Source organism: Balaenoptera borealis (assembly GCF_965194805.1).
Source record: "Balaenoptera borealis genome assembly, chromosome: 8".
NCBI lineage: Eukaryota > Metazoa > Chordata > Mammalia > Artiodactyla > Balaenopteridae > Balaenoptera > Balaenoptera borealis.
The window spans coordinates 78,752,480-78,779,631 of NC_138865.1; the positions used below are offsets into that span (position 1 = coordinate 78,752,480).

The 27,152-nt window shown below is 36.1% G+C and overlaps 1 protein-coding gene across 9 annotated transcripts in view; it reads left to right on the forward strand.

Annotated features, from left to right (window-relative positions):
* Positions 1 to 27,152, forward strand: part of PCSK5 (proprotein convertase subtilisin/kexin type 5) — a 465,151-nt gene that overhangs the window by 143,926 nt on the left and 294,073 nt on the right. For all 9 annotated transcript variants that reach the window (XM_082401326.1, XM_082401328.1, XM_082401327.1 and 6 more), the window contains 2 exons: positions 21,537 to 21,625; positions 24,923 to 25,095. In XM_082401326.1, the coding sequence (XP_082257452.1) occupies positions 21,537 to 21,625; positions 24,923 to 25,095 (262 nt within the window). The remainder of the gene's footprint in view (positions 1 to 21,536; positions 21,626 to 24,922; positions 25,096 to 27,152) is intronic.

Consider the following 27,152-nt stretch of genomic DNA (forward strand, 5'->3'; position numbering starts at 1 on the left):
ATGCACACAACAACTTTATATCTGTTACGTTTTTTCCTTGTCTCTTGTCAGGGAGATGTTGTTTTCTCTTATGCTCAGAAAGTCAACTTTGTTAACAGTGGTACTCATCTTAAATTCACGTGTTTTTTAATAAGATGTATAGGTTTCTGAAATCTATATGAATATAATACACATAGATTTCCCACACGTGTATTTGGAGTAAACCAGGACAATGTGAATGGGGGAGGGAGGCCCAAGTAACTGTTAGATAAGTTGTTTAATAAAATTGAGTGATCCTTTTCTAAACTGAGAGGATGTTTTGAGCCATACCAAAGCATAACTGTGCTGATACAGTGACCAACACTACATGTTGTTCATACTTGAAAAGTCACGGGTATGTCATCCAATGTACATGAGCTGCTTATTTGGTTTTCCTGTGAGCAGTTCTATAGCCTTGAGGAGCTTGGTACATAATTTGGGCGGGAGAGCGGAGAACAACTTTGTCCCCCAAAGAAACCCTGGCTATTTTTGCCTTGGGCTATAAACTCAGCACAGTTTAGAGTTCAGCAGGGTCAGTATATGTTTTCCATGAGAGATGAGAAAAGAGAGCAGGTTTTCTGGTTCCCTCGACTGGCGTTAGTCCTTCCAAGCCATTTCAGATTTCACCTTCTTGAATACAGAGGCGCCATCTACCAAGGATCATAATTGATTTAGAACTTTACAGTTCACAAAGCATTTTTACATATATTCTCACTTGACTTATAAAAATTCGTATCAGATAGGTAGTAGGTAGTTGTTTTGGTCCCCCAGTGTCTGCATCCTTTTTTATGTATAAGGAATGTTCTGTCCTTTGAGTCTTGGTGGAGAGCCAAGACTACTCTCCAGTGTGGCGGCTGGAATTACCAGATCCAATAGTGATTTGCTCATCCGGCACCGCTCTAGTCTCAGACACGAACCATATGGTCTAGATTCTAAAAATCAGTAGCACGTGTGCAGCCTGGTGACAGAAAGGGCCAAGTAAGCTCTCACTCACTTGCTTGTGTTCTTTCTTCCCACCCCCTCCTTCTCCCAGCAGATCGTCCCTCATACAACAGCCAGGTGTTTTTCTGGATCCTTCACCTCCATCTTGCTAATTCTGTGTTTTCTGTGTTCCCAACCATTCTGAGCTTCCCAGTACCCTTTGAACAAAGTACTTTTCTGCTTAACTCAGTTGCAGCAAAGAACCTGAAATGAAATGTTATTGCTGTCCCCTTTTTTCCACGGGAAGAAAATAAAATTCAAGGCAGGTTTACATAGCTCATGAAAGTGAATCTGGCTTCCAAATTCATGTTCTTTGTATCACATAATGCACTCTAATTTGGAACATGATACTAGGTGTTCTTTTTTTGAATATAGTGTTCATAAGTAATAGACACTTTTAATTCATGGCAGTAATTGTTATTTTTGGGAATTTAGTGCTTATGTTATGGCATATAGTTTCATTCAGAAAAGATTTTTTGAATACCTACTGGGAGAATAGCACTTAAAAATCAAACTGGTGATATACTTAGAATATGTAGAAATTTAAGATTTGATCCATCACTTAACTAATACAGTTAAAACAACCCATTAGGCAAGATGTGATTTGGAGACCATTGTTTTTCCAAAAGTGTTTCATGGAAACTTAGAGTCTGTTGATGGATCTTACAGGCTTTCCATCTGTCACTCAAGAAGCTGTGTGGAATGGGTCTAGCTCCCTCTTCCTCAACTAAACTTCCCCTTTTTAAAAACCTCATTAAAATCTATTTTAGATGGTGGTATTTCTCATAAAACAAGATTTGAATTAAAGAGTTCTGTTTATACAGAACCAAACAAACGATTGTAAACCAGTGCTACAGACCAGAGAAATAAGGTTTAGATAAGCTGTCACTGGAGGTAGGCAGACATTTTAGGGAAGTCTTCTGTAGGTGGTGGCATTTGACCTGGGACTTGAAAAATGACTAATGGGAGGGAATAATCATTACTGAGAGAATGTCTGTAGTGTCTGGAAGTGTCTTAGTATTAGTGGGCTCCTTACAAGCTTTGGAATAAAAAGCACCTTTCTGTTTAGACATTTTGGTTTTTTCTTTTTTTTAAGGGGAGAAGCCAGAAATTTCTTATTTTCCCTAGAACCTCTTCTTTATCTAAATTTCAATTCTGAACATGTTTTTACTCTATCTTCAAGCCCTTTATGACCAAGTCCAAACTCTTTAGATATGTGCAAAGGATTCATAATATGTCCACTATTTTTTTAACTTATACTGTATCATACTCTAGTTTTAATCAATTTTTTTACAGCTCTCTGAAAATAGCATGCTTCATTTGTGTTGGAGACTGGTATATAATAGGCATTCAATAAGTGGTTATCATTCTACCATGCTTTGCAATTGTTAACTATAACATGTAATCTTGGTATACATTATGCTTATTACTAATTTAACCCAACTGAAAGCTGAGTTTCAGCCTATCCCCGCTCTGTGGCAAGATCATTGCCCCTTTTTTTCCTTGAGAAACCAGGGAAGGAAAAAGGCTTAGAAACGCAAAATACTCAGATTTTATTGGTGAAGAATTTAAAACCAGTGTCAGAACTAAAAGTTTTAAGTTAATTTTAATTTGTCCTTACTCTAATATTCCAAGTTATTGTGTAAAATTGCCCTAACTGCCATTTTTTTTGTTTGTTTCTATTTGTCTTAAATGACTATAAATAACTAATAGTTTCAGTAACAGGAAGAAAGCTTCCCTTTATATGGAATACTTGTTAGTATTTTCCTTAGCTAAAATTAAGGAGCTTCCATTTAGACTCTGAAAAACAGAGTGAAGTTTGCATGGAAAGAAAATGTTGCAAGTTACGGTGGGCTGTGTTCCTTAGTATCAACTGATTGTTAATTCTTAGCCATCAGAGAAGAAATTATAAATTAATTAACCTTTGATTTAGGTTTTTTTTTCTTTCAGATATTATGTGCTGGCCTTTCTTTAAATAAGGAGGTAAATCAAGTAGTATAGCCTAAAAAAAAATGTTTTCACAGAGTAATTTTAGTATGAAAAGGTGAAAATGGGCCATGCACAAATACTACTGATTAATGGAACTTTTGAGATAATTCCTTTAGATATTTGAAATCTAGTGAAAATCAATCTCCCTCTCTCTGTCTCATTACACATAAATATCTTCTTATTGTAGTCTCACTTATTAACTACAATGTTGACCTTAAAAATTAAGGTTAAACTTCTTAAATGTTTAGCATAACTTGGAAAGAAGCAAATCAAATAATTGGACCAACTTAAGGAACAACTTCAGATTTAGAATTTAGCTGAAAAATTAGAAATAATAATCATGCATGAGTTCTTCATACTCAAAAAATAACAGTGCTTGAGGTCATACATTTCCATGTATATTTATCTTTTACCAATATGAGGAGATTAGAATTAATCTAGAGATGGGAAATAGACATAGTGATATTTTTGAACTGGGAATACAAGCTGGAATTAGGGAAGGGTGTCTGAGCTGAACGACCATGAATGTGAAAGTCTGACATGGGGAAACACACTAAATGGTTGTAGGAATAACTTAGGATAAGTCTTTTTGCCACTGGGAGACTTAATTGTCTCCTATATATAAAATGGGGGCAAAAATAGCTTCTTGCAGTTTTCTGTGAGAATTACAGATAACGCATTCTGAATGTTCAGGGTACTATAGGCCCTACTGGCCTATGTAACAACGCAGGGCGTTAGCACTACTTTAGCAGTTTTGTCATCGGGAATGCCTAGCGACATAGCTGCAAGTGAAATGAATCATAGACGCTTTTCTTCCTGTTATTTCTCTGGGGGAAATCGTTTCTACTCAGTTGGAATATTTAAATTCTAAATGTGCAAACAGTGGAAGTGGTATCTGGATTTTGGTGGAGCCAGGGGAGGGTGCGAGTCTGAAATTCTCTTGGAAAAGCTAAATGGATCCCAGAGCTTAGGGAGATCATCTCCACTCTGTAACAATTGGTTGTTTCAAGGGTCTTTTCAAAGTCAGATTTTCATAGTCGAGTTTCAAAAAATTGAATATTCCTTCTGAATTTCTTCAAGAAAACTGATCAGAGTTGACCCGTTCTCTGGAAATTACATTTCTTTCCTCACGCGTTTGCTAGGAGGAAATAGAAGAAGAGGAACATGATCATAAATTTTGAAAGGAGTTCTTAAGTTTACTTGATTGCTCTAAGGTTTTCTTGATTTTAAAAAAGCCCTTAAAAACTCATTTAATTTTGCATTTTATTATATGATTTATTTATTGGATTTATAGCAATCTGTCCTTCAAAGAATGACCCAAAAAACTTATGTGAATACAATAATTATTGTGATTATGAAAAGAATTACAACAATAAAGCAGTGGTGAACACACATCTCCGTGTGTTCCTGAGATTACAATATGCTCTCCATCCCAATGCAAGAGGAAAGTTTTAAAACAGTGATCATTTCAACATTCTTGTTCAAAAATTTGATCTACCTTGTTTTCACCAGTTGGTGACTGGTTTCCATGGAAATGGAAATGGAATAAGCATTCCTCATTTTAGATTCTCAGCTGCCCCATGCCAACTGAGAGCTGTAAATGCCATTTGGTTAACAGCAAGGATCCAGAATTCTTCCATTTTAAAGTGGCAGAGGGAGAGGAAAAGAAAATGTTTGCCAAGTCATTTTGCTTTTCTCCTTTTGAAAAGGACACAGTTTTATGATTGTCCGAGCTATTGACTGATGGTTATCAAACACATACTATGTCCAACAGTACCTCTTCTGACTAATCAGTTTAAATCTCTTTTCCACCCTTCACAAAGTTCGTTACCTCACTGAGATTTAGCTAGCCTGTGATTGCCTTCCTGGTTGTCTACCGGCTGTCCCAATGATGGTCGCTGAACAGGAAAGTGGTCAAAATGTTGGAAGGAGACAGTTTGGTGATCTCAATGATCTGAGACTTGAAGGGAAAAAAAACAATCTATTGAAAAAAGGAGTGCATGGGGGGCATGTTGGAAAATGATCACTCTTGAGAGAATGTTAGTTAATTTTGCCATAAAGATTTCCAATTTCTGAGATTGTCGCCTCTAACTACTACATTTTCTAGAACTGTTACATAGGGAAGATAATGAAGAATACTATAAATAAATGCTTTAACCCGAAATATTTGTCTCAATACAGTTGTTTTCTTTTATCCTGTTTTTTGGAGTCGGAAAAGTTGAATCAATCTGAATGCTAGAATAAAACGTTAGTAGCATTAACACATAATGTTTTCTTTTATATTCTAAGATGTTTAGATACTAGGGCAACAAAGGATGAGACTCTTGTTCTTAAATATCACCCAGTGCGGTTCTATGAACACACTTCTCTTGGGACATAAAGAGTTTCTCTGTGTCGCAATGTCTAACTTTAATAAAGAAAACCAGGCGTAATGACATCCAGCCACGGGCCTCCCCTGTGTCTGTAAGTGTGGTCTCACACCTAGCCAAAGCAAGTAATGTGTCAACTAAGGAAAAAAGAGCCTTATACCAGACTTAAGAAACTGCATGACTCCTTCAAAGGAAATCTTACTGATGCTGATCATGTGATTTCGGGCCTGACATTTTCTATTATCACATTGTATTCATGGGGGAATATCCTTCTCATGATTGTTTCGGTGTAAACAGCTTGTGCATTCCAGTGACTTGAGAAAAAAGCATTTAGGATATGGAAAGGGACTTGCATAGAATATACAGTGAAGGTCAAGATAACAAGCCAATTCTGGATGTGGCAGGAACTCAAATTCTGTGACTGCTTCTGCACTCTCAAGAGAGGGGAGCAAGTTCCTTATTCTCTCACTTAATCTACAACCTTCCCGGTTTGGAGAAGCAGTGCATAAGGGACTCATTACTGGGATAAATGGGTGTTGGGAGGACAAAACATTAGAAATGAATCCACTTAAATTGGGGCCAGAGTCTTATAATGAACGATGCAAATGGTGTTTTATTTTAAACAATAAAACTAAAATGATGAAAATACATGTAGTTTATTATCTAACAGAACACGCAGCTATAGCCATTCTTACATCAAACAAAAATGAATCATGTTTACAGTTGTAGTTTTTATGTAATATTATGAAATTTGAATTTTAGTAGAGTCATAAACAGACTCAGTTTATAAAAATCTTTATCGGTTTTTCTCAGGGCCATTTGGAATCATTTTATTGACAAATCATTCTCATTTAAAGCCACTGTCACGTCGCCTGACTTGTTACATTTTCACTAAATCTCGCTCTTCTGTATCCTCTTTCAACAAAAGCTTTCAGAATGATTAAAGCTGTTCTCAAATATTATTTTCATTAATTGTATGAAATCCTGTGTCTTTTGAAAGTTCATTAGGCAGTTGATTTGCTTGATTTGCCTTGTATTGTTTGCACTTTATGTTTACGCAGAGATAAAAAGTTCTAACACTGAAAAGGACGGGGATGCTTGAGTCGGCAGTAATTTTATTAGTGGTAGGATCATTCGTGAATATCTTTTTTACTCTCTTAGTTAGGAAACCTAATCATTACGGTACCCTGTTAAAAAGAACCTGTGGGCAGTAATCCAAATAGCTTCAAAGGTGCACTTCTGAGCATTCCTCTCAGGAAAAGTCTCAAGTCATCATGACTTTATTTGGCCCTGCTGAGTATGTGTGTGCCTGAAGATGGCTGCATGTTTTTCTATAAGTTGATTGTGCATTTGCTGTTGTGGAAACACTAGGACTTGGTGTCAGGAGATCTGGGTTCAAGTTCTTTTGCAGTAAACTGGCTGTATTTCCTTGGTGAAGTCACTTAACCCATAAGAATCTCCATTACCTTTCCTATAACACGGGGCTGAAAGTACATGCAGTGCAAGATTATTGGAGACATCAAATTAAATTAAATGTGAGAAGCTAGGTGAGATTATCTGGCAAATAATAAATAAGTGAACCTTATTACCTTCATTGATTTGATGTGTAAACTGCAAATTGTATTAAGCATTTTTTCAAATGGAAATGATACCAGTGGATATGAATGATATATAATAGTTGTTGGGATGATGAATTTACATTAAAAAATATTTAGTATTAATATCAAATCATAGGAAGTGGAGGTAGAAAAGGTAGAAGCATGTGTTTTTTGGACACATGCAAAAGACATAAATGGTTATGACTGTATTTACCCTTCATGCCTAGAAACCAGAGATTAGCAAACTGTACAATATAGGTAAATCTGCCCAGTGATTCTCTAGCTAAGAACCGTATTTACGTTTTCAAAAGGTTTTTTTAAAAAAAGGAATATGTGACAGAGACTGTATGTGGCCCTATAAAGCCTGAAATATTTACTATTTGGCTCATTACAGAAAATGTTTGCCAACCCCTGCTCATAAACTCATGCAAATACCATCATAATAAAGATCCAGCCCTTATGTTACTTCTAAATGAAATATGATTTCTGTGTTAAAATGCTGAGTTGATAATTAGGGATTACGGTAAATTATATGTTTTGGAGGAAGGCATTCCTTAATTGTTGGTTTCATACTTCCATAATGTTGAGAACCTTCCAGTGTGTGAGGAAATGGCTCTGATGAACTCTGCAGAGAGAGTCAGAAATAGCTATCAAGAAATGGAAAGGCTGGCAGTTGCTTGGTGGAGCTGAGCTGAAAGGATGATAGCCCAGTGAATATAAGGTGTTCAAGTTACTAATCTATACTTTAGGACCTCTTTCTCAGAGTGCAAAGGGACCCTGGGACCAAGCGCCACCCAACTTCTCAGACCCTGGAGCCACAGTTTACCTACTGTATTGCAGACAAATAGGATTAGGTAATAGTCACCTATTTTAGATCATTATTCCCTGCAAAGTACAACTCAAGTCTTTAGAAGTGTTTTGACAGTTCATTTATGATATGGAAGCAGTCTCAAGCAAAGAGAAGTCAAACAGTTATAAGATCACTGTTCTCCATCAGTCAATTGTTAACAGATTTTGAGAAAAACAGATATTTTTAGGCCATTTCATGGTGTATAGGTACTGAATGGTATCTTTACCTGAATATTTTAGCAAAAGCAAATAGAAGCAGTACTTTAAATAGTTTACTGCCAAATGAACATAGGCTTGTGAATTACTGCTTATTATTCAGGATTTCCAGGCCAACGGAATTCATTGAAAATACATTATATCATGTCTATTTTTCTCACTATTTGAATCCTTAGTGACTAATACATTCCACAGGATGTGTTAGGTACTCATAAATATTTGCTGAATGAATGACTCAGAAAAGTTAATTGATTATGGACCAGAACATGGGAGTAGTCTCATTACATACACTTAACTAGGTCATTATAATATTCATAAAATGAGAATTTACCTATGTACAGGAGCACAGGTAAAATTGAAACATTGATTGTCTATGTAGGGTACATTCTAGCATCCTGGTCTCTTGTTTTTGCTACTTTAGAATTATTTCTGTGAGGTGGTTTACAGTATACATTTGGAGAAGAGAAATATGTATGGAAAGAAATAGACCACAAAAATCAAAATTATAATTTGATACAGGTCATTATTTCTTTCATTATCTTTATAGATCTTTTTCTGGTCTCTTGGTATACACATTCAGTATATACCTCATATTTCATGCTTTCATGAGCTCTAATTATGAAATTTTATTTTAATTATGAGGATGAGAAATTACAGGAAAAATCAGCTCACGTGTAAGGAGGAGAAAGTTGTTTAGGCTGCATACCAAGCATTTTCGTAAACACCAACCCCAAGTCAGAACTCTTGGAGCAGAAATTCCTGTAACACTTTGTACATAAACCTTGATTAGTGTGTACCTCAATACTTGGTAATTATTTGCATAGATCTTACAACACGCCTGTCAGTGATCTTAGGTTCAATTGGTCAGTTGAACTCATAGAACTCATTAGGCTACAATTGGTAATTAGATGGATAGAAATATAATGTACTAGTAAGGCAATATTAGCTGTATTTCTTTAGGAAGAATGCTCACCAGTTCCAGGACTATTTTCTACTCTTCCCCTGTCTCCCACCATGACCCAAGTGACACCCAAGTGACACCTCAGGTGTGCTAGAAAGAAAGGTGTGAGAGTCCCTTTGCCCTAGAAACCCCATGCTCCTAGGAACAATGTTTCTTGCAAATGCCTATGAATAGAGCTTCCAGGGCCTCACAAGGAAGGGCACACTCAATTTCCAGGGTCCACTCTCAGAAGCCCAAAACCAAGACTCCTCACCATGTGTTTATTGTTCTGGCCACAGACCTCCCTGTTCATGGTCACTCACCAAGCAACTTTCATTTTTTTTACCATAAGCAATGTTGCTTGGTAGCTAACATTCCACCTTTTTCAGATACCAAGGGAAACAGAGCTAGAAAGTTAAAATCAAAGTAATTTTTCCATAGGTAAATAAGAAAGCTTTTGTTATCCTTGACTCAGAATCTTCCCCACCAAGACTGTGAGCACCACAACTTTGGATAATTCAACTCTGTATGCCCCTTGCTTAGAAGAGGCCTAGGACATAGGATGTGAATTATCTGGACTTGAGAAAGTGAGGAGGGACGGATGGAGGGAGGGAGGAAAGAAGGGCTGGAAGGGATTAATACTGTTAACTAAAATATTTCTTGGTAAGTATTTCAATAATTTTCAAAAAAATAACAGCATTCCTGACAGAGTTCATTGCTTACTTAAAAAGAAAGTGTTGTATTTCTTTTTTTAAAAAATATCTTTATTGGAGTATAATTGCTTTACAATGTTGTGTTAGTTTCTGCTATACAACAAAGTGAATCAGCTATATGTATACATATATCCCCATATCCCCTCCCTCTTGCGTCTCCCTCCTGCACTCCCTATCCCACCCCTCTAGGTGGTCACAAAGCACCGAGCTGGTCTCCCTGTGCTATGCGGCTGCTTCCCACTAGCCAGCTATTTAAATTTGGTAGTGTATACATGTCCATGTCACTCTCTCACTTCGTCCCAGCTTACCCTTCCCCCTCCCCGTGTCCTCAAGTCCATTCTCTACGTCTGCATCTTTATTCTTGTCCTGCCCCTAGGTTCTTCAGAACCAATTTTTTTTTTTTTTTTTTTTTTAGATTCTATATATATGTGTTAGCATACGGTATTCATTTTTCTCTTTTTGACTTACTTCACTCTGTATGACAGTCTCTAGGTCCATCCACCTCACTACAAATAACTCAATTTTGTTTCTTTTTATGGCTGAGTAATATTCCATTGTATATATGTGCCGCATCTTCTTTAGCCATTCATCGGTCGATGGACACTTAGGTTGCTTCCATGTCCTGGCTACTGGAAATAGTGCTGCAATGAACATTGTGGTACATGACTCTTTTTGAATTATGGTTTTCTCAGGGTATATGCCGAGTAGTGGGATTGCTGGGTCGTATGGTAGTTCTATTTTTAGTTTTTTAAGGAACCTCCATACTGTTCTCCATAGTGGCTGTATCAGTTTACAATCCCACCAACAGTGCAGGAGGGTTCCCTTTTCTCCACACCCTCTCCATCATATATTGTTTGTAGATTTTTTGATGATGGCCATTCTGACCAGTGTGAGGTGATACCTCATTGTAGCTTTAATTTGCATTTCTCTAATGATTAGTGATGTTGAGCATCCTTTCATGTGTTTGTTGGCAATCTGTATATCTTCTTTGGAGAAATGTCTATTTAGGTCTTCTGCCCATTTTTGGATTGGGTTGTTTGGTTTTTTTTGATATTGAGCTGCATGAGCTGCTTGTATATCTTGGAGATTAATCCTTTGTCAGTTGCTTTGTTTGCAAATATTTTCTTCCATTCTGAGGGTTGTCTTTTCATCTGTTTATGGTTTCCTTTGCTGTGCAAAAGCTTTTAAGTTTCATTAGGTCCCATTTGTTTATTTTTGGTTTTATTTCCATTATTCTAGGAGGTGGGTCAAAAAAGATCTTGCTGTGATTTATGTCCTAGAGTGTTCTGCTTATGTTTTCCTCTAAGAGTTTTATAGTGTCTGGCCTTGCATTTAGGTCTTAAATCCATTTAGAGTTTATTTTTGTGTATGGTGTTGGGAAGTGTTCTAATTTCATTCTTTTACATGTAGCTCTCCAGTTTTTCCCAGCACAGCTTATTGAAGGGGCTGTCTCTTCTCCATTGTATATTCTTGCCTCCTTTGTCAAAGATAAGGTGACCATACATGCGTGGGTTTATCTCTGGGCTTTCTATCCTGTTCCATTGATCTATATTTCTGTTTTTGTGCCAGTACAGAAAGTGTTACATTTCTATGTTCTGGAATTGTAGGTAGTAAGTATCCTAACAAAGCGGACAGATGTCCAGTGGAAAAGGTGGGCATCATGTTGTCCCTCCAGTTCCAGGGAAGAGTCGGATCCTCCAGATCCACATTTAATGAACTTTTAAGAGAAAACACTTGACTCCCAACTCACTAAAAACACACCTAAAAAGAATCAGCAGGAATGACTAATTTCTGAATATTCATAGTCAAGAGGTAGAGGAGACAATTTCTCAGGCCTACATTGGTGGTGGAATATGAGATCAGGCTGTTCCCAAAGCTCTAACTACATGGAGTAAAAATCAGTAGGTCTAAGTTTCAAAGACTGAACAGAACACTCTGATAAGAGGTTAGGGAGCTGGAAGAGCAGGGTGGTGGGCTCTTAATAGACCCAGTGAGGAAGGAATAGCATCATGGAACCACTAGGGGATATAGACAGGCATGGGCAGTCTGAATTCATAGAAATAAGCTCAAGTAACACGTAGAAAACTAATCATTAAAGCAAAAAGAGGAACCGAAAGGCATGGTGGGGTAAATTTAGAGTATTAACCAGGGAGCCGAGAAAAAGGGCCTCATTTCATCATCATGATTAATATATTTCATCAAAGGGATCTTTCATACCCTAGTGCCTTGACACTCTTGTTGATCCGTAAGACAAGGGTAGGAAGAGAGGTAGGCTGATAAAAAGCTGGTTACTGTCTTGGTCAGGACTATATACATAACACATGTACATAAATGCCTGCCATGGGCTTTTTTTTTTTTAATTCAAGTATAGTTGATTTACAGTGTTATGTTAGTTTCAGGTGTACAGCAAAGTGACTCAGATATATATATACATACTAGTTTTTATTCCATGTAGTTAGAGCTCTGGGAACAGCTTGATCTCATTTTCCGCCACAGTGGAGGCCTGAGAAATTGTCTCCCTTACCCCTTGATTCTTCTTCAGATTCTTTTCCTTTATAGGTTATTACAAAATATTGAGTATAGTTCCCTTTGCTATACAATAGGTCTTTGTTGGTTATCTCTTTTATATATAGTAGTGTGTATATGTTAACCTGCTGTGGGTTTTACTGTACTTCATCATTCCATGCAACATTATATTTGGGAAAGCAACAGAAGTGAGGTAAAGAACTAGGTTTTCTGATAAATCAAGCTATTTATTCTTTCCTTTAAACGTGGGCTAGCATAGTTAACAATGAATTCATTTAATGGTGAATAAGTCGTTTTCCTAGGCTGGGGAGGTTAAGGAAGAGGGAAAATGGCAGATGTGAGAAAACACTTCTAAAGCAGTTTGACCACTTGAGATTTATTTATTTTATTGTCAATATTTTGTGTTCTGACTGAAATATTCTTTTTGAATTACAACCAACATTATAAATAACTATACAAATTCTTCAAACCTACAATAATTTTTAAACTTAAAAAGAAGTAATCATAAACTCACAGAGAGTTTCAGAAATAGTAGAGGTCCCCCATATCCTTCACCTAAATTCTCCCAATGGTAACAACATATGTAATTATAGTAAAATATCAAAACTAGGAAATTGACATTATGCAATTTACACACCTTATTCAGATTTCACCAGTTTTTACATGCACTCATGTTTGTGGGTATATGTATGTGTGTGTCAAACTAACAATACTTTTAACCCTCCAAAAGAAATATTCTTCAGCTTTTTTTTAATACTTACTAGTCATTTATATATGATATTATCTGATGCTAATTCTTAGTAGTATTCTATTGCTACCTAATACTCTAATACTATATTTTTTTGTTTTCTTTCCTTGCCTGCAGTGTATCTGTTAGACTTTGGAGCAGTTGATGAATGCTAACTTTTATTAATTTCTTTAAATATTGTATATATTACTCCTGAGGGCCAAAAAGAGGATTCACAATGTGTATTGCTAAGTATAGAAACTGTCATAGTTTAAGTTCATGTTTAAAATTCTTTCAGTATTAGGCTATCAAAAGGTCTGTGACTATAATCTTATTTTATGTATCTGTTTGTCATTGCCTTAGTTCAGACTACTCTAACAGAATACTATAGACTGGGTGGCTTAAACAACAAATATTTATTTTTCACAATTCTGGAGGCTGGGAAGTCTAATATCAAGGTATTGGCAGATTTGGTTTTCGGCTTGTATATGGCTGCCTTCTTACATGGCAAAGAGAGAGAAGGGAAGCAAGCTCTCTCGTATATCTTCTAATAAGGGCACTCATCCCATCATGATGGTACCACTCTCATCACTTAATTACCTCCCCAAGTCCTCATCTCCAAATATCATCACATTGGGATTAGGGTTTCAACATGTGAATTAATTAGGGGTGGGGCAGACAGAAACATTCAGTCCATAGTAGTTTTTTTTTTTTTTAATCAATTAATTTACTTATGGCTGTGTTGGGTCTTCGTTTCTGTGCGAGGGCTTTCTCTAGTTGTGGCAAGCTGGGGCCACTCTTCATCGCGGTGCGCGGGTCTCTCACTATCGCGGCCTCTCTTGTTGCGGAGCACAGGCTCCAGACGCGCAGGCTCAGTAATTATGGCTCATGGGCCCAGCTGCTCTGCGGCATGTGGGATCTTCCCAGACCAGGGCTCGAACCCGTGTCCCCTGCATTAGCAGGCAGATTCTCAACCACTGCGCCACCAGGGAAGCCCCATAGTAGTTATTTTGAATGAGTTTTCCTAGTATATTTTGAGTTTCTTGCTAGTATAATAAAAAAAATTAATATCATTGAAGCCTCAGGGACTATGTATAATTGTAGTCACATCAGAAGCTATTGTCTTAATTGTCTCACAAAAACTAATCACCAAAAAGTGGCCTGTGTGATTTTTTTTTTCTTCTTAAAATTTTTAATTTACCTTTTTAAAAAAATATATTTCTTAAGCTTTTTGCTGAAAACAGGGTGAAAATCCATTTTCAGCTATTTTCCATTCTTCTTAAGTTTTTTAAGATTCCCAACATTTCCTCCTTATAACTCAAGTTGAATAAATTATCATGGGGATTCTATAAAAGATATTGTCAAATATGCTGTCATCAATAGTAATGAGGAAATAAAGTTGCCTCTGCCTCACAAAATAAGTAGGGTAGCAGGCAAAGAAGTCAGGAAATCTTGGCAATCATTCAAAGACTTAGGAATGTGGGCCCTTGTGAGTCTTGCTGGAAGAGTGAAAAGGCTTTAGAAAAGGACCCAGGAGACCCAGATCTAGTCTTTGCCCTGTCACAGTTTATACCTTCCAATCACTGTCTTACTGACTAAATTTTCTCACTTGTAAAGTAAGAGAAGTAATGTTTGTTTTGCTTACATCACAGGGTTGAAGTGAGAATCAGATGAGGTTAAAATACTTTGAGAAGTGGAGAGTGTGATATAAAGTGGTAATATTATCAAGAACAACACAAGCAGTCAGAAACAGCCGCTCTGAGTGATATATTGGAGAACACCTCAAACACATCACTATTTCTTGCTCCCCTCTCCCCTTCTAAGGGGGCTTTTGAAGTAGACTCAGATGGAATGTTTTCACTCAGATTCAAACAGAATCAAAATATGCCAAGGAGAATGGGCACATCAGATGTCAAAAGGGAATGGAAACAGTGAGAGGGGGAGCCAGAATCCACAAACAGCTGAAGATGTTTGTTCCAAGAAAGAAATGAAATAGACAGTAGTCTTTCTCCAACTTGCCATTGCTTGATTCCATACAAGTATAAGTTTGACTTTCAAGCAATGTCGTGATAACTAACGGGAGCCCTCTTGCGTGTGTCCTGATGTCTCTGGTTCATTGCTGAGCTCATTCACATCTTGTTTTCAGATCCATGGTAAATCTCAAATGAGTTAATATTTCCATCCCCACTAACTCATGTGAAATAAAAAGAAGTTCACAAAGCAGTGTGACTAGAGGACTGGGAGAAAGCAAACGAAGGAGTAAAGGCGGTATTTTACTACCTAGCAAGATTTAGTAGACCTCACAAATTTATACACTAGACTAAATTCACCTAACTTGTATGTGTTCACAATATTATAGAAATGAGTTAACAGGCATTCTCTGATGTGATTTTCCATCTTTTCAATCGGATAGCCAAGGTAAAACTTGTTGAGACCTGTAATTGCAGTGGTTTCTTGTTGGGAATAGGTAATATAGCAGATGACAAAAAAAAAATTTTTTTTCTGAGGAAGAAAAAACCATCGGACAAAGACAGACATGATTTTTAAATCAAAATGCTCTTTAGGCCAAATGGTTTATTCAAAAATTATATAATACAATGTTTTACACTTACTAGGGGCCCTGGCAGCAATGCCCTTAAGAGATTCAGAGAAGTGATGCATTTTTAAGTCCTAGTTTGTCTACATGTGCTTTATTTTAGATGATGTCCAATTTAAGTCACTGGTTTATATATCCTTATAATTTACATAATTGGGTTATCTTCTAGAAGTCTCAGAAAATATGTGTCTTAGTAATATTGTGAACATATGCAAGAAAGCTAAACAGGTGACTCATTTCCATGGGACGTGGCTAGTAAAGTTCGCATTTAGGTGCGTGTGGGTCAGAACATAATCTAATGAGTATATTGTTTTCTGGACTAAAATCTACTAAAATTTTCTTCTTATGCTGAAAATACTTTACATGCTCATAATCTGTCATCTCTGAAGAAAAATACAACTGAAAAACAGACTTTTGTCTGTTTTGTGACTTTCATATTTATTGACATCATGAGTATACTTTTTGCTGACCACCCTTTGTTCTTTGGGAGAAGGAAGAAATTGAATCATGTTCACGTACTTGAATAAGTCATGATGATATCCATTGTTCTATGATCTATTTAAAATCCATGTCAAGACAGAGTCCAACTAGGATATAAAAATAAAAAAGATGACTAGTACTTTACTTGGAGTAATGATCATTGTCATCTGAAGAGTGGGCTGTTTAAGTGTAGTTGAGCTGGCAGTTTGGACCCTCAATTACAGTATGCTGCAATATATGATTTAACTGATATTTAAAATATATGTGTCAACAGTAGAGTATAACTTCCTTGTCTCCCCCAGATTGTCCATTTGCAAGAAATGTTTTTATAAACAAAGTAGTCACTCTGTTCTTCACTTACAAACATTCACTGTACATTAATGATGCACATAATATGTGCAAGGCTTTACTGCATTTTAGAAATACAGAACCATGTTACTTCTGTTTTTTAGTAATATGGTAGAACAGATATTCAATTAAATCTCTCCTACCACAGTATATCTAAAACTCATGGGAAAATATTAAAGAACTTTTCAGTGCATGGTTGAGCTAATGGGTTACCAGAGTATTTCTCTGAGAAAGTGCAAATTTATCAACTACGTGGGCAACAGGTGGACACTAGGCATTTCCCAGGGTGAGCAACCAATCCCAGCCAGACTGGAGATGGATTTTTAAAAGTCCAGAGATGGTAGGAGACAAGGTCTTGGTCCAAAGGGTGAGAGAAGCTTTCTGCATAAAACGGAACCCCTGAGGTACTATCTTCAGTGCAATAACTATAGAAAAAGAAAACCTACACAGAGAGACAGAGGATGTATTTGACTTTCTCTCCCTGGGTGATAGATAGGGCAAGAGGATAAATAAATAACTACCTTGGAGAATAACTAACTTCTCTTGTGGAATTTGCACCTATAATCCATATTACTTGTATGGCCCACATTTTTAATTTGGTGGAACAGGTCTTGGTTGGTGTAGCCCAAAATATGTGTTAGAAGCGAATTTAAATCTTCTTTAAAACAATGAGTTTTCCATACCATCCTCAAGGAATTCACAAAGATAAAAGCCTAAACAACATGATCTCCTAATTTGACAATTCACCAACTACATGGGGGAAACATCACCATGAAAACAAGCCAATAGAAAAAAAGAATAGCAGAATTAGATTCACCTATTTAGAATTATTATATATAATTCATATGCATCAAGAAATAAATATTTAAAAGCATTTTTAAGAAAAATTGACTATCCAAATTAACTGGGTGGACTTGACAAAAGAACTTTAAAAAGTAAAACATATAAATAACTGAAAAGAAGAATGCAGTGAATAGACTAAATAGCAGGTTGGTCATGGCTGAAGATAGGATAAGTGAAGTATAGGACTGAGCAGGTTACACAGAACACAGCCGAGAGAGAGAAGGATGGGGGAAGCCTGAAGGTGAGATTGAAGATTAAGATAGTGTGAAAAGGTCTAATGTATGCTTAACGGGGATTCTGATAGGAGGAACCATAGAATGATGTAAAGGCAGTGCATCAAGGTACTAGCTTACAAAGGTACTAGCTAAGACTTCTGAAGATTTAAATATTAAACTACAGGTTTAGGAATTCCAAGAAAGAATTTTTAAAAATACATACAGGGCTTCCCTGGTGGCGCAGTGGTTGAGAATCTGCCTGCCAATGCAGGGGACATGGGTTCGAGCCCTGGTCTGGGAGGATCCCACATGCCGCGGAGCAATTAAGCCCATGAGCCACAACTACTGAGCCTGCGCGTCTGGAGCCTGTGCTCCGCAACAAGAGAGGCCGCGATAGTGAGAGGCCCGTGCACCGCGATGAAGAGTGGCCCCCACTTGCCACAGCTAGAGAAAGCCCTCGCACAGAAACGAAGACCCAACACAGCCAAAAATAAATAAATAAATAAATAAATAAAGGAGTTCCTTAAAAAAAAAAAAAAAAAACATACAAAATCTTCATGAACCTGCAGAATAGAAAAGACAAAGATCTGAAAAGCATCCAGAGAGAACTAGATTGCCAGATGGCTGATTTCTCCCAGAAACAATGGAAGCTAAAAATTGGTGGAATGGCATCTTTGAAGTGCTGTTAGTCTAGGATTCTATATCCAGCGAAATTAGTTTTTAAGAACAATGGTAAAATAAAGTCATTGTCTGAGGCTACCAAAAGCCTCTCCGATGGGTACATTTATAGAATGTTCTTCAGAAAGAAATCAGAGATCCCAGAAGGAAATAAGAGCTACAAAAATAAACAGAGCAAAGAATGTAAATCTAAACAAACATTGATTGTTTAAACTAGAACAGTAATGGGTGATTTCTAGAGTTAAAAAATCCAATGTATAACTATAATTATGGGGGGATCATGTCAAGAGGTGGATAATCAGTTAAAACATTTTAAAGTCTGCATTGTTTGGGAAAAGGTGAAAAAAGTATTAATAACTTTAGTGTTTGTGATCTTAGCTATCTATTATCAAATATCTAGGATAACCATTAAATAATAGAATGTAACATCCAAATTAGTACAGGGAAAAAAATACAGAAATGAATATGAATATATCAATGTATAGACACGGTAAATGGACTGACTCTTGAGTCAAGGACGAAGCCTAGCTTCAAAAAAACATAATTATATTCTACTTATGAGGCATACTAATATGAACACAGAATATTTGAAACTAAAAGGATCGAGTGGTTTGTAATTTAAATATTAACCAGATATCTTTAATTTTTATTGCAAGAACCACAGTGTTACTACATATTCATAAACAGTTTGTTTCACTAGAAAGACTTGATAATTCCTTTCTAAATACAATAAAAATTGATAGAACTGCAAAGAACATTAACAAATCCACAATATAATGAACAAGTTTGACATAATGGACTTATATGGAACAATTGGAGAATACACATCCTTTCAGGCACGTGGAACATTTATAAAAGTTGATCATATGCTTCGCCATTTTATGAGCTCACAAGATTCAAATGATTGCTTCATAAAAACTATATTCTTTTATCATAAGGTAATCAAGTTATTGATCGATATAAAAAACATAACACCTGCATACATTTGAAAAATTTAAATCATACTTCTAAATAACCCATGAGCCAAAGAATAAACCAGAGCCGAATTAAAAGCATAGGTCCTTATGATCCTGTAGAACTTGCATTAATTAATAATAGAAAAAAAAAAATAATAGAGCCAATGAAGTATAAAAACAGTAGACTCATAAAGGGAATTTGACATTTGAATAAAAATAACCTACAGCATGAAGTAATATGCAGTAAGAGGCTAATGAAGATTCATAGTAAATAATTACTATGCTCAGGGGAAATTAGTAGTTTAGCTTGGGGCTTACAAAAATATTTTTTTTTAAAAAGAGATCATTTTTTCTGATGATTAAAGTGTATAACCAAATATCAGAGGGCAAGATAATTATGAGTACATTAAAATTAAATAACTATGTGTGACAACCTAAAAGTGCCATAAATAAGATTGTTACATTCCAAATAAAGCATTTGGAAGTATATTTGCAACAGGTATGATGGAAAGGCGATAAGTGATTTGGGCAAAAAGCATGAAGAGGTTATTCAGAAAGCAAGAACTAGAAATAGCTAATAAATATTTGAAAAGATGTACAACATCAAATGTAATCAGAAGGGATAAAGAGGGAAGCAACAATGAGATAATATTTTTCAAGTTCGCTTGGTAAGGGTGAAAAAGATTGAAAACTCATACGTAGGGGTTTACGTACACAGGGGTTCGTCCAGATATTTTCTCCGTTCTTCATATTGTCATTCAACTTGGCTTATGGCCTGTCTTTTTTTGTCATGATTTAAAATTTGGTGTTTTGTAGTACTATTTATCAGTCTTGCAGTTTTTTTGAGGTTCGGTTATACTACTTTTATCTTCTGTTGACAATGTGACAGTATATTCTGTACTCTTTGATCCAGTAATTCCACTTCTAGAAATTTGTCCCAAGGTATATAAAATTTTGTATATACAAAACTGTTCTTTGTAGCCTCATTAATACTAGTGAAAAAATCGGTAAATTTCCAGAAATAAAGATTATGATGCACGTGTGTGTGTGTGTGTGTGTGTATATATATATATATACATACACACACACACACACACATATAGGTATATGTATATAGGTATATGCCATTTCTATATAAATATAAAAGATTATATAAGAATAATGGTAACCATTTAAATGATATATAGATTAATTTTTACATAAAAAGAGATGCGTGATATTACTAAGTGGAAAAAGCAGGATATATCTCTTTTGTGTAAACTGGTGTGTACCTATCAGTTGTAAGCAGCTACTTGTTTATAGTTGCATAGACAGTAGTTATATCCCATGATGAGTGTGTAGAATATGCTGTAAAATAAAAAGTACCAGAACAGAATTTGGGGTCCTGAGTTTTAGTCACTGTTGGGCTATTTTTGACAGATCTCTTTACATCTCAGGGCCTCCTTAAGTGCCCTCATCTCTAAAAACGTGGGAAGGGAGGTGAGCATTGACTTCATTAGCATAGAAATACACCGCAGTGGTTGTCACGTCCCCCTCCTGCATCCAGGGCAAGCATTAGTTGTCAGTCCTCGCCTTCTTTCTCTGGGCTCAGCCGTGCCTTAGAATTGTTCTCAGCACACACCGTATTACGCCACCATTTCTAAACAGATTGTCCTTTGCACTTGACGCTTCTTTGCCATCCTTGGATAAGATCTTAGAAGTCCTTTCAGCTAAATGATTTTTCTGATTAAAGAACTAAGTTATTGTGGTGAGAGATAACAAGGAATATCTTTCAGAAAAATTTTGTACTTTTCTGGCAGCCACATCTTAAAAAAGCAGTAAAAAGGTGAACACAAACAGGTAAAATAGGTTTTGATAATATATTTTATTAAGTACAATATATCAACATGTAATTGATATAAAATAACTACTAAGGCATTATTTTATGTTGTCTTTTCACATAAGATCTTTGAAATCCAGTGTGTATTTACAGCAATCCCATCTTAGATGATGAATTTTCTTTGGAGATCCTTGATGTATATTTTAATTTCCTGTTTAAAAAGTAGTTTCTCATACCCACATTCTTAAATTTTCTAATAAATGAATTGAGTACTAGTTTTTAAATTTAATTAAAATTAAAAATTAAGATGTGGTCACACTAACCATATTTCAGGTACCCATTAGCCGTATGTGGCTGGTGTTTACCATATTGGACATCGAAAGTTCAGAGAATACAAAGGAACATACAACTTGATTTTAGCCTTCAAGGAGATTTTCTGGTTGGGAAAGCAAGATATCAAAAATAAGCATACAAGAATGTAATCTAAAACAGAATGTAATTAAGCGCTAAAAGTTTGCCATGGGCAGACTTAGTGCTACTTGGGTAAGAAGTTCCAGAAACACCCACAGCTTGCTATATTCTTCACCACTTTGAAGTCTGAGTGGTATCGAGGGTGTGTTGAGTTTGGGAGAATGAGGTGTCTTCCTTTAGAAAGTGTGTGTGTTCTCCCTGCAGGCACGGGACCCGCTGTGCTGGAGAAGTGGCCGCCGCGGCAAACAACTCTCACTGCACAGTTGGCATTGCTTTCAACGCCAGGATCGGAGGTATGGGAAACAGACACGAGTGGACGTAGAAACAAGCCAAGAGCTCTCACCCTAACTGGTTTTCAGAACCCTTTTCTGAACTAAAGACAGGCATATGTTTGCATAATAGAGTTCAACTACTGCTGACAGCAAAATGACCGTGTTAACCTGCGTTATTAAGCAGCCCCCCTAAAGCGTTGCAAACACAGACATTTCTTTCTTTAAATAGGAATGAGAAAAGGTTGTCCAATAACGAAGATGGGGTCATTAGCAACTATACCAAATTGTACAATTGGTGCCTGGGTCAGAAAGAACTAAGGATATAAACACCAGGCCATAATATCTCTGTGGAAAGAAGCATTTTGAAATTCTGTCAAAGCAAAAAATATTTTTTTTCTTTCCCATAGGCTTTACAAAAAGTTCCTTTTAATTGTGATTAAAAAGTAAATAGTAAAATCTCCTTTTGTAGTCCCAGAGTATAGTAATACTATTACCATTAATAATTGCAGGTTATAGATATATATATATATACACACACACATACACAAGCTCAAATATACATATACTTACTACAAGGACCAACCAAAGCAGTGTAAATTCAGATATTAATAAAAGCAAACTCTTACTTTCCCATTTGTAATCATCTTTTTTAGTATAGCCTGGTGCCACAGGCACACACAAATGGGAAGAAAACATTCTAAGAGATGGTATAGATCCTACTGGCTTTGAAGATGTTCCTCTAAGCGTCTCCTGAAGGGTTTCATAAGATGAGGCTCCTGGAACCAGGCTGACATCCTTGTTTCCAATATACTATTTGTTTCCAAATGGTAAACAGAGTTGGATCTAAAAAATAGAAATGATAGTCCTTTCTAAGGTTAATGCAGCTGTCTTATAACATGAAATAATTGGGGTATATAATGACGGTGCTAAGAAAAGGTTTTCTGAGACTGTCTTTTGTGTCAGTCGTCAGTAAATTAGACCTCTTTCTTTCCTTCATTTCACCCGGGATTCCTAGAGGATGGCAGCTTATTAACCAGTAATTAGCAGTACTGTGAGAGCATCTGCTGGGTATCAAGGGCAAGGTTCATGGAGGTGTTATGGAAAGGAGACAGACATCCTCTGAAGAATCGTGAGGGTGCTGGAGGCCCCTCTTCTCCTCAGGATAGTTGGATGACTACAGTGGCTGTCCAGTCAACCCTACTTGCTGTCCAGCACACACACACTCACATACACAGACACACACCCAGGTCCCAATCATTACTATTCAGTACTAACCCAGCACTTCTGACCTTGAGGGAATGAAGGGATGAACTTGTGAAGTCACAGATAAACTGCTGACCTAGCTAAACAAGACCTCTAGAAAAATGAATGAATGGCAATGCCTGACAAATATTCTTTCATCCTAAAAGCAAGAACATTCTAAATTATAAACTTAACCCCTCAGACCCAAGGCATGAAGGCTTGCAGTTAGTTAAATGAAGAAAAATTAACATTTCATTTTTAAACTTGAGAAAATAAAATTCTTACCAATTTTTGGTCAGAAAATTAATATTATGCTCTAGATATGATTTTATCGAGCATGTTTTCATGGACGTCACCTAAATTTCATGGTGTAGAAACTGAATTCAGGTGCTGTGTAGACACTCCCGTGTTTAGACATACTGATTGGATTATTTCAGACCTCCCTGTAGTGGTAAAATAGTTGCATTTTATGCTTTTAAATAGAAGTAAGAATATGAAATATTTCATCTTTATTTGGTAAAAACCACGCAGATGAGTTTTGAATATTCATGTCAAATCAAAGCAAACCAATGGCTGCTGAGGACCCAGTATGGGCAGAGCATCCTGCTGGGTATTTTCCTCCCACAAAATAAACTGCTGAAAAGCTTTCTAAGTATGCTTTACATTCCATAATTTTTAAATGGACTTGTTCAAAACCTTTGTTCTCCACATCACCTGTTTCTATACATCTCCTTTAAAAATACGCAAGTCTAGAAGAAAAGACAGTCAAGAGATACAGCAGCCAAATGCAACGTCTTTAGGGATGCTTTGGGGAAATTTAAGGTAGAGTGGGTGTTTGTTTCCCCCTTTTTTTGGAAAAAATATTAAAGGATAGAGTGTCATATCTGTCATGTAATTTAAAATGGTTTAGCCTAATATTTATATTTTTAGATGAAGAAAATGTGGCAAAATGTTAACAGTTGTTGAGTCCTGGCTATATCCGGGTTCATTGTCATATTTTCTGCTTTTCTGTGTTTGTGATTTTATAGTTAAAAGTTAAACATTTTTTTAAAAGCACAAAGAAGATATGGTTCCTTCAAGAATATTTTTATATTCCACCAGAATTCCCACCTCAAACCACATAGCCTCTAAAGCTGCCTGATTTAGGGTTTTATTATTTAATCCTCATTTATTGATAATCAAAGAAAGTTGAAATCCTACTAGATAACAACGTTTTCCTAAGGAGTAAATTTGGGCCATAGGGACATAATTTTAAAATAATACAATGTCTCAGTGATGGTATTTAGCTTCAGCTGAAGGAAAGGTATGTTTACTTTTTAGGTGTTTTGTTGTTATTGCGTGTCTGTAAAATAAAAAAAAAAGAAAGCTTTGTATTTGACAATTTTTTTTAGTATCTTAGTGTCTATATTTGCAAATTAAGGTTAATAATAAATTCCTATCTGTCTGGTGGGAATACTTACATGCAGATTAATGACTAAACATTGCCAAAACCCTCTGAGAATTATTTGATGTGTTACATGCACAGAGGGCATTCTCATTTATTATTTGACTTATAATAACTTGGCAAAGAAGTAATATATTAAGTTCACATCAGTATTTCAGATTAGGAGATAATATTAAATATGGAGGAAATTGGACCACTTAACTTGGCAACTTTCCAAGTTTCTAAGACTGCTGAGGTTAGAATGTTTTATACCAATTAAGAGCACAAGGTACCTAATGAAGAGAAGTTTAGGGAAGATGGATTGCTTGAGGCTCCCTTTGTCCAGAGACAAAGATATCCCTTAAGAGAGAGATAAAGAGAAGGGAAAGAATGTGGAAACTTAGAAAAAGAGAACAATGGCTAAAAAAGTTTTTAAACAAGTTTTGCTCTTCTACATGCAATGTAACTTCCTTTCCCCCCAAGAAAGCTTCAGAAAAGTCTTGCACTATCCTTTTCTGAGGAACATATGCTGACTTAAGTGTTGATTTAAAGGTTATTCTTTCCTTAAAAAAAAAAAATGCTACAATTGAAATATATCTTGGTCCGTTTGGGAGAAGCTTCTGATAGAGTTACTTCCCCTCTCTGTCTTACAGGAGTTCGAATGCTGGATGGAGATGTCACGGATATGGTTGAAGCAAAATCAGTTAGCTTCAATCCTCAGCATGTGCACATTTACAGTGCGAGCTGGGGCCCGGATGATGATGGCAAGACTGTGGATGGACCAGCTCCACTCACCCGGCAAGCCTTTGAAAACGGTGTTAGGATGGTAGGTGTTTTTTTTTTGTTTTTGTTTTTATTTTACTGGAGTATAGTTGATTCACAATGTTGTGTTAGTTTCAGGTGTATAGCAAAGTGATTCAGTTATACATACACATATATTCATTCTTTTTTAGATTCTTTTCTCATATAGGTTATCCCAGAATATTGAGTAGAGTTCCCTGTGCTACACAGTAGGTCCTTGTTGGTTATCTATCTTGTATATAGTAGTGTGTATGTTTATCCCAAGCTCCTGATTTATCCCTCCTGCCCACATTTCCCCTTTGGTAACCAGAAGTTTGTTTTCAATATCTGTAAGTCTGTTTCTGTTTTGTAAATAAGTTCATTTGTTTCATTTTTTAAAAAATTAGATTCCACATATGAGTGATATATGATATTTGTCTTTCTCTGTCTGACTTACTTCACTTGCTATGATAATCTCTAGGTCTATCCATGTTGCTGAAAATGGCATTTCATTCTTTTTGATGGCTGAGTAATATTCCATTGTATATATGTACCACATCTTCTTTATCCATTCCTTTGTTGGTGGACATTTAGGTTGCTTCCATGACTTGACTATTGTGAATAATGCTGCAATGAACATTGGGGTGCATGTATCCTTTCGGATTATGGTTTTCTCCGGATATATGCCCAGGAGTGGGATTGCTGGATCGTATGATAACTCTATTTTTAGTTTTCTGTGGAACCTCTGTATTGTTTTCCATAGTGGCTGCACCAACTTACATTCCCACTAACAGCGTAGAAGGGTTCCCTTTTCTCCACACCCTCTCCAGAATTTATTATTTGTAGACTTTTTAATAATGGCCATTCTGACTGGTGTGAGGTGATACTTCACTGTAGTTTTGATTTGCATTTCTCTGATAATTAGTGATGTTTAGCATTTTTTCATGTGCTTTTTTGGTGATCTGTATGTCTTCTTTGGAGAAATGTCTATTTAGATCTTCTGCGCATTTTTTGATTGGGTTGTTTGTTTTTTTGACATAGAGCTGCATGAGCTATTTGTATATTTTAAAAGCACCTCAGCTCAAACTGTGTCGATTGGTGATGATTTTCATATGAAGCCACCTCTGAAACGGTGAGTTTCCAATACTCCCGTCTAGAGGAATGCATGGAGCTCTAGGCTGAGTCAGTAGACAGGATTGTGTGTTGTATCTGTCCTGCAAATAAGCTAAGGGCTAGAGAGTTTCCTCTGATGAGAAAAGAGGTATATTTGGATGCTTAGATTTGTTGAAAAGAAATATTTATTCATATGAATATTAACATCATTAATATTCATCAATATGTTAATTTTGGATTTGGAGATATAAATTCTTGAAACTGTGAGACTGAGAATTGGAGATACTGAAACCCTCCAACTGGTGTTGATAGATCATCCAACAGTGCCCTTCTGGGCATCTCCCTTGTGTAGTCCTTTCCCTAGCTTCATCTCTGTCCCAGGACAATGTTATTTTTCTGTTCCCACATTCCCTAACCAGGCAGCTTAATTCATCATCATTTTCCTTGATTTCACTAAAAAAATTCACTGACCACTCTTCTCCCCCAAATTGACCATATAATCTAATGTAATAAAATATCTGTTTCAAATTACAGATCTTGAGAAATCCTGTCTTATTTAAATTAAATTAAAAAATAAGGGCTATATACTTGTAATACTCCACTGGAAGCAACTCCTTTCTCTTTCTTACTCGTGAATGCACCACTGGGTGATTTAAAGCATACATTTTTTAAATTTATTTTTAAAAAGTTTTTATTGAAGTATAGTTAATATATAATATTATATAAATTACAGGTATACAGTATAGTGATTCACAATTTTTAAAGTTTAAAATCATTTATAGTTATTACAAAATATTGGCTATATTCCTTGTGTTGTACAATATATCCTTGTAGTTTATTTTATACCTAATAGTTTGTACCTCTTAATCCCTACCCCTATATTGCCCCTCCCCCTTCCCTCTCCTGACTGGTAACCACTAGTTTGTTCTCTATATCTGTGAGTCTAAAACATACATTTTAATCATGTTCATGTTTGTTCATTGTTGATCT